Genomic DNA, 12,760 nt, shown 5'->3' with positions numbered 1-12,760 from the left:
CCTCCACCACCTCAATAGGAATTACAGCTGGAGCAATGTCCATCTTATGGTATAGCAGACTTAACCCAAAAACAATAACACTGCACATTTATGCAAGTTCAACTATACGCAAACCAGTTCAGGTCCCATGCTTTGATGACTTCGGCCCTACTCGCTTCCACTTCTGAAGTTTCGCTTGCGTAGCTGGAGTCAGCCCCATCGGAGGAGTCTCCGTTGCAGTTAGGCCTGCTTCATGAAGGTTATGCCAGGCTTCCACCACTCGGCGGAACCGGAGTTGCTTGCCTCTCAGCGCGAAGCACACCGCAAAAGGAAAACTCCAGCGGTAGGCGATTTTCTCCTTTTGCAAAATTTCCAGGACAGGTTTCATGGCCCGTCTCTGTGCCAGGGTGTAAGTCGAAAGGTCCTGATAGACTGAAACCCGAGCTTCATTATATTCCAACGTGGTCAATTTACGGGCCTGTTGCCAGATGCGCTCTTTAAAAGGGTACGACGCAAAGCGCACTACTATGTCTCGTGGTCGGTTTCCCATAGGTTTTCCCAACGACCGATGCGCTCGCTCAATCAGCAATTCACCCGGGGTAAGTGCTTCTCCCAGGATCCGTTCACAGAGTGCACGAATTATAGTAGGCACATCTTCTCCTCCTCCACTCTCCGGCACCCCACGAAAGCGCAAATTATTCCGACGACCCCGATTCTCGAGATCGTCGAGTTTATATTGTAAATCCTCTGTTTGATCGGTTAATTGGGTTATACGGGCGTCCATTGCCGCGCTGGCTTCAGTCTGCTCCTCTACCCGATCCTCCAGGCTCTCAACTCGTCCGCCCAATTCCCTTAAGTCCAAGCTGATAGCGTCCACGTGTTCAAGAATCTCCAACCGAGAGGCCTTGATTTCCTCTCTAATCGCCTCTAAGCATTTCGTGAGGTCCTTGGGCGTAGCGGTCTTTTTTATTTTTTTAATTGTACCTCGAGGCTCAGCAAGAGAAGAGGCAGTGTCGGAATCAGAAGACCTCTGTATTTCTGGGGACGCATGGCGGGAAAGGTCCTTCGCCAGCTGTCGGGTGGAACATCGCTACCCCTCTCGCTGCTGTGATCCCGATGTTTTGCTCATTGTTGGCAGCAGTGTCTGCGCTCTCTTTCCAGCTGTTTAAGTAGCAATACGACTGTGGATGGGCATGGATAATGGCTTAATGGTGTAGGGAAGTGCGGGAGCCAAAACTCAGGCAGCCATCTAGTCTCGTGACGTCACTTCCTCCCATACCATATCAGTTTCAAGCATAAATGTACATGCCTAAGTGCAGCACTTCAGCATGTAACTTAAAGTATTCTGTAAGTTATGCATGTAAATGTTGCACCATGCCCTTCCCGTACACACGCCCTTACCTTTCTGCCCTAAGTAAATTGGGCGCTAAAGTTGTAGGGTACCACTTAGCCCTCAGCTAGTACTTACTGAGCAACTGTAACAGTCATGTGCGTAAATGCTATATTCTATAACTTACACATGAGAGGGATAATAATTAAATATTATTTGATTTTTATTAGGGGTGGGCATTTAGGTACACTATTAATGCGATTAATTTTTATTTTATTTTTTTTTATCTGCGATTAAATTCTGTTGTCCAGCATTGCTTTCTCTCCTGCCTATCCCTATTTCACCTTGCTATTATATAGCAGAGAGAAGGCATAGGCATCAGTTGCAAATAGCATGTGGGACTCGCTACCAGAGACCCCATGAAGAACCAGAGTGGAGGAGTAGCCTAGTGGTTAGTGCAGTGGCCTTTGATCCTGGGGAACTGAGTTCAATTCCCACTGCAGCTCCTTGTGACTCTGGGCAAGTCACTTAACCCTCCATTGCCCCTGGTACAAAATAAGTACCTGAATATATGTAAACCGCTTTGAATGTACTTGCAAAAACCTCAGAAAGGTGGTATATCAAGTCCCATTTCCCCTTCCCCAGATAAGATAAATGTGTGGGGGAAGGGGGTTGCTGGACCTGTATGCTGGGGGGGTCAGCAACATGAGAGGGGTAATAGGTTTAATAGCAGAAAGGGAGACACTTGGATTTATGTACTGGGGAAGGATTAGCAGGAGAGGAGAAAGGTAGATACCTGTATGGAGCATCTCAAAATTTTAAATTAAGCATAAGGAGAGACTGAGGAATATTGATAAAAGGAAAAAAGACATTTAAAATAAATCAGATGATCCATGAAGATGTGCGCAGCGCCATAAACTATGGGACTGCTGCTCCCGAATGGGTCTTGCTGTTAAATATTTTGATGATCCCCATACAAAAAAATCGTTTATGAAGCTAAAGATGATGATTGTGTTAAATCGGACTGTGTACTACATATAAGTTGAAGTGTTTGGGATAAATCAATCTGAAAAATGACACATTTAATAGTTGGCATGTAGCTTCCTGTGACGGAGTCAGGGTTCCTCTCTTGAATGCACATTTTGTTTCACTTGTGCAGTAGATCTCCTGTGCTGTGTGTGCCTGCTTCCTTTCTCCCTAGCCCAGACCTTTATGGTCCAATAACTCACTCCAGTCAGAGGTGCTCCTGAATTCTATACGTTTTCACCATGGGGAGTCTACCACGCAGCTTTCTTAGCAACCGCCCCCATGAGGGGCGCAAAGAGCTTTGTTTTTGCTATGTATGTTTCTGTTCTGCTCAGTTCCTTCAGGAGTGCCATCAGTAACCAGATACTGAGCTGCAGACAGACAGTCCAAGAGCACTTGTAACTCTTGTGCCAGGGAATATAAAAGCCAAGCAGACAGGAAGATGTGAGGGAGTTTATGTCCATGACCGATTAGCATTTGGGGGTCACTGAGCAGGAAAGTTTGGGTTGCTGTGAATCACGCCCTAGGACTTTTGTGAACCTTTGGCTAAAGAGGCATGAGTTGTTGCATGTGGCTGCAGTAAAGCAGTTTTTAAATGCCTTGGGATTTTTTTCAGGTTTCCAGCATGAAGATTCAGGAACATCAAAGCAACCCAGAAACTAGGCAGCAGAAAAGCCAAGATTCCAGTAGTGTGGAAGAGAGCTTTGTCCCTGAAGTGCCTCGTCTGGACCTGAGCTCACTTTGTGAGGACAAGAACAGTGAAGGTAAGGTGAAACCTTCCGGTGCTCAAGATCTGTGTGTGCACACCACATTTCTTCCAGTGATATGGCAAAAAGTCCTTCAAGTATTCCCAAATGTTGCTGCAGCTAAGGAAAACATTGGTTTCATATTGAACTCTATTTTTCTTAATGTTCTTAATGGACAAATTTCTTCATTCTCATAAGGAGTTAAGCTTATATTTCTGCTAAATACAATAGTTTGTTACACCTGCTTCCAGCCCCTTTCCCGTGCAATGAGAATCAGTTTTGAAACAAAACTGATCTTTTTGTCTGTTTACCTACTGGCTTTTAAGATCAGTCTCGATCCTCATTTTTGGCTTGTTTTGCTCCAAATCTAGACCCATAAACAGAGAGAGAGAGCAGTTCTTGGAACTAAACAGGTATTTACCCATGGGAAATTCCCACTGAAAGTCAGCCACCCCTTTCTATGGTAAAAGTACCCACACTAGTCACAGCAGAGGTATTGGAGGGGAAAGAAGGAGGGGAAATTTACACAGACCTTCCATACACTTGTTACACCTGCTTCAGATGGAGAAGGACCACTAATGCTTATTCCCATGTCCTTTCCAACCTTTCAGAGGGAATCCCTGTGCAGAGTTCCTCTTTGAAAATGTGGCTGCAGGCCTTTGAGGGGCCTGCAAGCACTGTGGGCTCTCTATATTTGCTGCAATTCTTTGGAGAGCAGTACTTAAAAAGGTTTTTGGCATAAATTGCTTGTCTGAACATTTTCCATCATTTATGCAGGTAACAGATACAGTTTGCTGCATATCTTGAGTACTCTTACTAGTGGAGGCATTCCTGGAGTGGAGTTAGGTTAAGGAAGAGGTGCACATACACATGCATCAGACAGTGAGTAGAGGGACAGCCTGAATTCTGTATTATAGTATGTCACAAGTGTCACATCTGAACTTTTCCAGGTTGCCACCACCTTGTATTTTTGTATTTGTTAGTGGATAACTGTGCCCCCTGCAGTTCCTATTTAGTTAATTGTGGAGGAGGTTTCTTCAGGGCATCAGTTTCCTTGCTTAGTTTGGCTGGGGGGGGAGGAGCAAGGGATAGGGAGGCCATGTTGTTGGTGGAGGCAAGGACCCATTCAGCATCATTTGGAGAGGTACTGCCCCCCCCCCCCCCCCCCAAGTACTCCTATGCTTCACGGCTACCATAAAGTGATAAAATGTACTCATCCAGAAGTCCCCGTTAGTATGTGGTTTTCCTTAGAACTGTCATTCTGCATGGTTAAAGGATTCTTGGGTAGCTTGCTATCTGGTGGTCAAACTCTCTGCTTGTGCTTTCTTAGGTTAAGGGTCTGTAGTAAATGGCCAGGCTACTACTGACCCGTCTACAGGTCACTTGCTGCTTAGTAATAGGCCCCTCCCTCTCATTGAGGTTCACATCCTTAGCTGCTTAAACTGTCTCTGTCTTTACATTTTTAAGATGACGAACAGTGCTACACTTCCCTCACTTGTAAGTGGTTCCCTCAAAACCTTCAAATGTTTGTTGTGCCCAATGAATAAAACAGCAACCAGAAAAAAGGGGGACTAGTTAAACTGCCCAGAGAGGTTGCAGTCCTGCAGGCATAGATCCGTACACCACAGGTACAGATGACCCACAAACTTTGCACCTGCGCTGAAGCAGTTTGCAAAGTACAAATATATTTGGTGGTTCCCCAAGAATTCACCTCACCACTCATTGTTGGTAGAAGTAGGGCTGCACGTTTGTGGATAAGCACCTGCTTACCCACAGAAAAATCTTTTCATAATAATGCTTCCCATAAAAGTGTGTAGACATGAAAGAAAAGTAAGCAACTTAAGGTTATTTAGATTCAAACATTCAAATATTTTTTGTGAGTGTGGAGGGTGGGGGTGTTGTTTTCTTTTGTGTTAAAGACATGTTTGCAAAATGTAGAATTGATCCGTGACACTAGAAAAATTGTATTCTGAAAGGATTTGTTTTTAAAGCCATCCAGTCTGCTATTGTAGGGTATCAGATGTTTTATTTTTCTTATTGTTTCTCTACCATCATGGGTCGATGATCAAACAGGTTCTCATACTTATCCAAGAACCAGCCCCTCCCTTTATGTTCTGCTAGCACTATTGAGCATGTGTTACCACCAATTTTATAATAAAATTCCTACTAAAAGTGGTGGGGCTGTTTCCAGGTATCCAGCCTTCTAGGTCCCTGTGGTCTTGCTGGCTAGTACCAGAGCACCACCAGCAACAGTCTGCCAGCATCTACCCAGTTTGGCTCCAACTTGAGTACTTGTGCTTTCTTAGGTGTCCCCTTGTTATGATTACATCCCCTTGGCTTCTGCTGTCTAGGTCATAAAGGATGTGGTTTTAGTAATATTGTAGGCCTTTAAAATCTGTTCCTTCTCTATCACTATCTCTGTTCCAAAATGTGCTTGACTTATATCATAATACTGATTTCCACCACAGAATGCAACATTTATTTTTGGTAATTTAAGGAATAGGGTCTTTTTACATGAAAAGATACAAAGTGAATATCATTTTGGATGAACTCCTAAACTCTTATCCAGCAATGTTTTCTAGAAACCTGATAGGAACCCAAGATACAATTACATAATTCATAGTGAAGGGAGGTAGGAATTATGTAAATAGGCGTTGGACCATTCTGCTTGCAGCATAAATCTGTTTATAATTCTTGTATTTGACGAATGTGCCTCTGTCGTCGTCCCCACGCACACACACAACAGGTTCATCCCAGTACACTTGCTCTTCTCTCTCTCCTGAGACAGTATTTTAGTGCTTTCCCCATTTGGCCATTTATGCCTGGCCCTGTACCACCCCTCCCCTATCCCTGTGTCCATTTTCTTCTTTGCTTTGTGGCCCTATTTTTTTTAGATGAGGGTTTCCTTGCTGTTCCTGTAGTGTTGCAGGGGTCAGCTCATAATCCTAGTCCTGTGATGCTAAGCAGGAGTATGAAGATCAGAACCACGTGGCACAGAAATGAACTAATCACACAAGAGATGAATTTTTAGTGCTGCAGATCTTTTCCAGTGTTTGTCGGCCATCTGTATTTATGGTGCAAACTGATTGAAGGGTGTTGTGTAGTTATCCTGAACATCAGAAAGTCCATTAATTAGAGTTACTTTAAAAATGAGATTGCTACTATTTAGTTCAGCAACTTGTAGAGACAGCAAAGCCAGTGTGTCTCCTTTGACTGCATCACCCACTGCTCCACTTCAAGCCCCGCTTCATGGTCCAGCACTTCACTTCTCCCTGAAAAGACAGCAGGCTGTTCCTCACCAGTGAATGGTAGGGGTGTGCCGTCAGAATAGTTTTGTTTTGTTTTTAGTTTCATGTGTTTATGGGATCTTTATTTTGTTACCCCTTTTGTGTTTTCCCCGTTTTGGAGTCAATGTCGTAACTAGTGTGCACTGTTTGCAAATAGGGGGCACTCCCTCTGAAGAGTGCAAACTGGGGTTTTTTCCTGTAACGGAAATAAACATTTTCCCCCTGTTGTATCATATTTAAAACAAAAAAAAAATGAAAGAGCATGGGAAATATCATTTCTATTGCACATATTTATACAGTTTTCTGATGCTACTACTACTACTACTTAACACTTCTATAGCGCTACAAGGCATATGCAGCGCTGTACACCATACACACAAAGACAGTCCCTGCTCTCTTACATATTCACATATATTTTTTATTTAGTTAATTTTATAATTCTTTATTAACTATAACAGTTTATTGTTATTTTGGATAAGAGTTGTTTGAGTCCCTCACCGGCTATGGTTTTTCCACTTGTTAGGTTGTGAGCAATGGGAAATATTGTTGAATGATTTTTATGTCATTTCAAACAAATGCACATCCCTAGTGAGTGGCAGGGAAGTTTTGCCACTTGAAGTTGCATTAAGAGGAGTGATCTGCAGGGTCCTGTGCACTGTATGACATTTCCTATATAACTATACAAATAACACATTAGATTGCACAGAGAAGTGCTTGTAGGTAGGTATAAGATCTATTCAGAGCAGTGTGCTGTGATCATTGACAAGCTGACAAATCACAGCATGTGTATGCAGGTTTTTTTGTAAAACCTTTTACATTTTAACATTTTTAATTTATTGGCAGAGCCCGTTCTATCATTGCCATCCTGGCAACAAGAAGACACGGATTCAGAGGAAGCATGTCTCTCCCCACAGCCTGGCCATCTGATTCGTCAGCTCCTCGATGGAGACAGTGATCCTATGCTGTCCCCTCGCTTCTACGCCTATGGACAAAGTCAGCAGTACCTGGATGATACAGAAGTTCCTCCTTCACCTCCCAATTCTCATTCGTTTATGAGGTAGGCTTCTGTCCAGTTCTAGAAGAGTCGGACATCTTTTGGCATCTCGTTGCGCTTCACAGTTTCTTCAAGTGATAGGAATCTACAAGTCAAGCTGATGTAGGTTTTGACTTGTAGTTCTGGAGGCAGGAGAGTTGATTTGACTATATATGCAGACACATACATTTCTGCACAGAGTTTGTACCTACAGGTCCGCAAGCTGATTTGTTCTTTAAGGGAAGCTCCCCATGGAGTTTTTGTTTAGCTGGTGCTGCAGTAATCTCTTAGGCCTACACACTTTGTAGAGGTAAAGAATGTACTGGTATTTAAGAAGGAAATGCCAGTGCAACTGCAGCTGGCCCAGTCTCACCCCTTTTCCCCATGGGCAAAAGTAGAAACTATTCACAGCTTGGATACTTTTCCCTATGGAGGGGTAAAGCAGTTTTTTGTTTTTGTTTTTTTTAAAGAGGGGTTTCCCTACAGGTAAAAACATGCTTTCACCTTCAAAATTCCTGTTGCAAATTGTCCCATCTGGCGATAATCTTATAACTGCCAACTTTAGTGAAAAAGACGTACACAGTGGCGTACCAAGGGGGGGGGCGATGGGGGCGGTCCGCCCCGGGTGCACGCCGCTGCATTTTTACCTGCTGGGGGGGGGGGGTGCCGCGCTCCTGTCTGCTCCACTCATTCCGTGCTCCCTCTGTTCCGGGGCAGAGGGAGCATGGAATGAGAGAAGCGGACAGACACGCGGCACCCCCCCCCCCCCCCAGCAGGTAAAAATGCACCCGGGGGGGGGGTGTCCTTTTGCAGGGGGGGGGGGAGGTGGCTTTTCGCCGGGGGTGGAGGGGTCGCACTGCACCCGGGGGGGGGGTGTCCTTTCACCGGGGGTGGGGAGGTTGCGCTGCACCCAGGTGGGGGGCACATCGGCAATCCGCCCCGGGTGTCAGCCACCCTAGGACCGCCACTGGACATACATACTTTTAACTCTGCGGACTTCGATTAATTTTGAAAGTAAAATTAGACACATGCTTTCACTTTGAATATGAAAATAATCCAGGAAAAGTACTCACACATTTACATTCGCTAATTTGTGTGGAAACTACTTTTTTTGTAGTAAATTATTTTGAAAATCTCTAAAAGTAAGGTGCAGTGACATTAGTTTTCATGGAGTTCTTTTAGCCTGCTGTATTTCTCGTCCCACTTTAATCATGTACATAGTTAAGTGGTTGGGTTGGTTGACAGAAAATCACAGGCCCACCTGAATTGTACACTGCCTAGGGCTTCGCTTTGTAGTGTATTGGTGGTTTATAAAACCTTTAAATTAACTAATTAATTTAATTTAACCTCACTAATATTCCAGAAAAAGGCAAAAAAAAAAAATCAAATGTGTGTCCGTACCTAATTAAGCTGCACCAATCTCTTTCCCTCCTAAAATATATTCAGTTTTGCATTTCCTTGCCCCTCTCAAAGCTCTCCTAAGCCAGTAACTCTGAACAGGTGCCTCAGCAGTTTCCAGGTACAAAGCAGCATTAGGAAAGGGGTTTTCAATTTGTAAAGAATCTGTAACCAGTGCCTAAAATGCTTATCCTATGAAAGTGATCTTTTTGCCATCACCTAGTCTATTACCTACCAGGCCATTGAACCTGGTCAGTTATTGCTGTCTACACAGCTAAGGATATATGCCAGCTGACCAATCGCAGGATGTTGTATCTTATCCAGTTAGCGTGTTACTCATTGGTTCTCTTCCGTCCTGGGAGGATGAGCATGTGTAACCCTTACTTAATCCAGCAACCAGTCTCCCACCATGTCTGTCAAACAGATTTTGGAACGATCTAAGCATCTACCAAAAGCATAATACTGCCTGAATATCGGACCATCTGCATCTCTCCTGCACAAGTTTTCCCTTGCTGCACATTTACGTAAAATCTGTGTGTGTGTGTGTAAAAAAATTAATTAATGCTATACTTAGGTTTTGCTTATTTATTGACACCCCTCTTGCACGCCACTGTTTTCATACTCATGTCAAACCTGCACCTGTTCTTCCCTTATAAATAAAAATTCAACACACCCTCCTAATTTTGTAGCTTAATGCAATATCTATTAAGTGAAAACTGCAAAGAAAGAAGAAACCAAATGTGTCTGGGAGGGGAGGACAGTTGGGGGGGGGGGGTTAGTATGGTATTGCTTCTTGGAGCTAGGACATAGCAGTTGGTCTGGTGATGCCTAATGACTTTTAATGTGAGCAAGTGCAAAGTGATGCATGTGGGAAAGAGGAACCCAAACCATAGTTACGTGATGCAAGGTCCCACATTAGGAGTCACTGCCCAGGAAAAGGATTTAGGTGTCATCGTTCATGATACGTTGAAACCCTCAAATGTGCAGCAGCGGCTAAGAAAGCAAATAGAATGTTAGGAATTATTAGGAAAGGAATGAAAAAGAAAACTGAGAATGTTATAATGCCTTTGTATCACTCCATGGTGTGACTGCACCTCAAATACTGTGTGCAGTTCTGGTCACCGCATCTCAAAAAATATATAGTGGAATTAGAAAAAGGTACAGAGAATGGCGATGAAAATGATAAAGGGGATGGGACAACTTCCCAATGAGGAAAGGCTAAAGCAGCTAGGACTCTTCAGCATGGAGAAGAGACAGTTGAGGGGAGATATAATAGAGATATATAAAATACTCAGTGGAGTGAAACAGCTAGATATGAATCGCTTGTTTTCTCTTTCTTAAAATATTAGGACTTTATGGTAAAAGCAGGTAGCTTAGCAGGATTTTAAAAAGGTTTGGATAATTTCCTAAAAGAAAAGTCCATATGCCATTATTAAAATGGACATGGGAAAATCCACCGCATATTCTAGGATAAGCATCGTAAAATCTGTTTTACTGTTCTGGGATCTTGCCAGGTACTTGTGATCTGGATCGGCCACTGTTGGAAACAGGGTACTGGGCTTGATGGACCTTCAGTCTATCCCAGTATGGCAATGCTTTATGTTCTTATGGTGAATGGTTTTTGCATTCTTGTGTGCAGTGCTACTTGTGAACTTGTCCTGTATTCACAGCAGGAGACGGAGCTCATCCCTTGGCTCCTATGAAGATAATGAAGAGGACCTGAGCCCTGCGCAACTGACCCGGAAGATTCAAAGCCTCAAGAAGAAAATCAGGAAGTTTGAGGAAAAGTTTGAAGAAGAAAGGAAATACAGAGTGAGTTCTGATGACCTCTAGTGGCTTTAGCAAATGATCCTATATAATAATTTGCACCTCCAATGTTCTACATCTGGATGCCTGGGCTCATAACACAATTCCCATTGGTCCGCCCTCGCATCGGAATGTGATGATGTCAGAGGGCAGATCAATAAGAGGGAAGGGAAGCCAGCACCAGCCAGCCACAGAACGTTGGAGGTGAAGATTCAATCGCGGGAGAATCGCGCCCCTCCCTCCCCCCCTGTCCTCCGAGTTCCAGGCCCACCCCCTCCCTTCCTCCCTCTCTCCCTCTCCTTCCTCTCCTCCCCTCCCCTCTGAGATCCATGCCCCCTCTCCTCCGAGTTCCAGACCCCTGCACCTCCCTCCCTCTTCTCCCAGTCTTCCGCCTGCCCCTCGCCTTCCTGCGTGCCAGCCTGAATTTAAAAGTTCTTACCTCGAGATCCGCTGGCAGCAGGCACAGCGCTTCAGCCTGCCTTCCCTTCTGTCTCAGCTCTGCCTCTAACTGAAACCGTGCGATCTGATCAGTCCAGGAATAGAAGTGACGTTTTTACACTGCTTTTAATACAGCTGTTATAGTGGAATAACCTGTCACGTTATTTGACTGTTGCTCATTTTGTTTGCATTGGTTTTTGTATAATTTAAAACTGCTTTTAATACAACTGTTATAGTGGAATAACCTCCCACGTTATTTGACTGTTGCTCATTTTGTTTGCATTGGTTTTTATATAGTTCAAAATAAAGTAATCTCATCAGTAGGTGATATTTTGGGGTTTATCGGGGAAAGAGGGTAGAGCCTGGCATTTAATTGCATAATTCATATTGTTTTCAAAATTCAAACATAAACTCCCATTTATGTGGTATAAAACAATTTTTATTAAAGAAAACAATACAATCAACAAATAACTGTAGAAACAATTTTGTTGGTGTTGTATTATATGTAACTAAGAATGAAGTCCCCCTTCTACCCCCCCTCACCCCCCATCCCAGTGTGTTGGTACCATAGACGTGTATGAGCACTGGCCCCCCTCCTCCAAACAACCAGGAACTATAGCAATGGCAAAGGGAACCTGAGCCTTGTACTCCCCCCACTTTCACATAAGAAAAGGCCATACCGCACCCACCACCAATCCATGACATGCTAAAAAGGCAGCCCTCCAGACCATTTCCCTTCTCCAGAAGAGGCAGACCAGAAGGCCTGAATGATCAAAGAGTGTTCAAGATCAAACTCCGCCCCGGGGATGTTACATTTGCAAATAGGAATCTCTGATCTGTAAGAAGTTTGCTTTACGTTTTGGTGAGCTTCTGGCACCATGGGCCTCCACACAGCCAGGAGGTGCACCTGATTCCTCCAATGCCAGGAATTAGGGGGTTCCTGTGAAGTCCAGTATTGCATAATGCACTTCCTAGCTACCAGGCACAATTTCCAAAGAAGTAAGCCTGCTTCTCCGGCACAACCTGAAAAAGCCCCTGGTTTATCCAAAAGGAATTGATTAATAGAATCAGTTCCACCCCATCCCAAGGCTGAAGTAAAATAAGCCTCCAGCTGAATCAATGGGCAGCCCAAAGAGCATGGAAATAGGAATTATCCAGTACTACTCATTTAGCACAGGAAGGCGAGGGTATGCCTCCTGCTCGATATAGATGTGTCTGTGTGCAGTACGCTCTAAGGATGATACGGTAATAGCTCTCCTGCAGCCAGGCACAACAGACAAGAGCTGGTACTCTCCGAAAGTTAATGAGCAGATCCCATCCAAAAAGGTCCCTCCTCTAGACCCGGGCACACTGCTCATATATGTACTGCAGATCTTTGGGCGGTGCCAGAAGCCCTGTGCATCCCTGAAACACTAATCTCCTCAGATATGAAATCAAAAAAGGCTCTGAGTTCTCCCCCATACTCTGTTTTGTTGGGAACCCATCTCCAAAGATGTCACATAATGCTTAACTTGGCAGTAGGCGAACCTGTTCCCCCAGCCCACTCCGATGAGCCACTGCAGCTCCTCATAAGGAAGAAGGATTCCTGCCTCCCCCAGTCTGATCATCTCTGACTATCCCAATACTGAAAGACAGCGTTATCCATGCCCAGCCCAATGGCGATGTTCCCCCACACAATGTGAGCAGATCAGTCACTAAGGGATTGCCCACGAGACCT

General features: G+C 44.3%; 1 protein-coding gene across 2 annotated transcripts in view; it reads left to right on the top strand.

Moving 5' to 3' along the window:
• The window catches only part of FAM13A (family with sequence similarity 13 member A), a 501,662-nt gene that overhangs the window by 442,545 nt on the left and 46,357 nt on the right, over nucleotides 1–12,760 (top strand). For both annotated transcript variants that reach the window (XM_030190686.1, XM_030190687.1), the window contains 3 exons: nucleotides 2,952–3,099; nucleotides 7,212–7,425; nucleotides 10,470–10,611. In XM_030190686.1, coding sequence (XP_030046546.1) covers nucleotides 2,952–3,099; nucleotides 7,212–7,425; nucleotides 10,470–10,611 — 504 coding nt within the window. The remainder of the gene's footprint in view (nucleotides 1–2,951; nucleotides 3,100–7,211; nucleotides 7,426–10,469; nucleotides 10,612–12,760) is intronic.

Source organism: Microcaecilia unicolor, chromosome 2 (genome assembly GCF_901765095.1).
Source record: "Microcaecilia unicolor chromosome 2, aMicUni1.1, whole genome shotgun sequence".
Taxonomy (NCBI): domain Eukaryota; kingdom Metazoa; phylum Chordata; class Amphibia; order Gymnophiona; family Siphonopidae; genus Microcaecilia; species Microcaecilia unicolor.
This window is presented reverse-complemented; position numbering and strand designations above follow the sequence as displayed.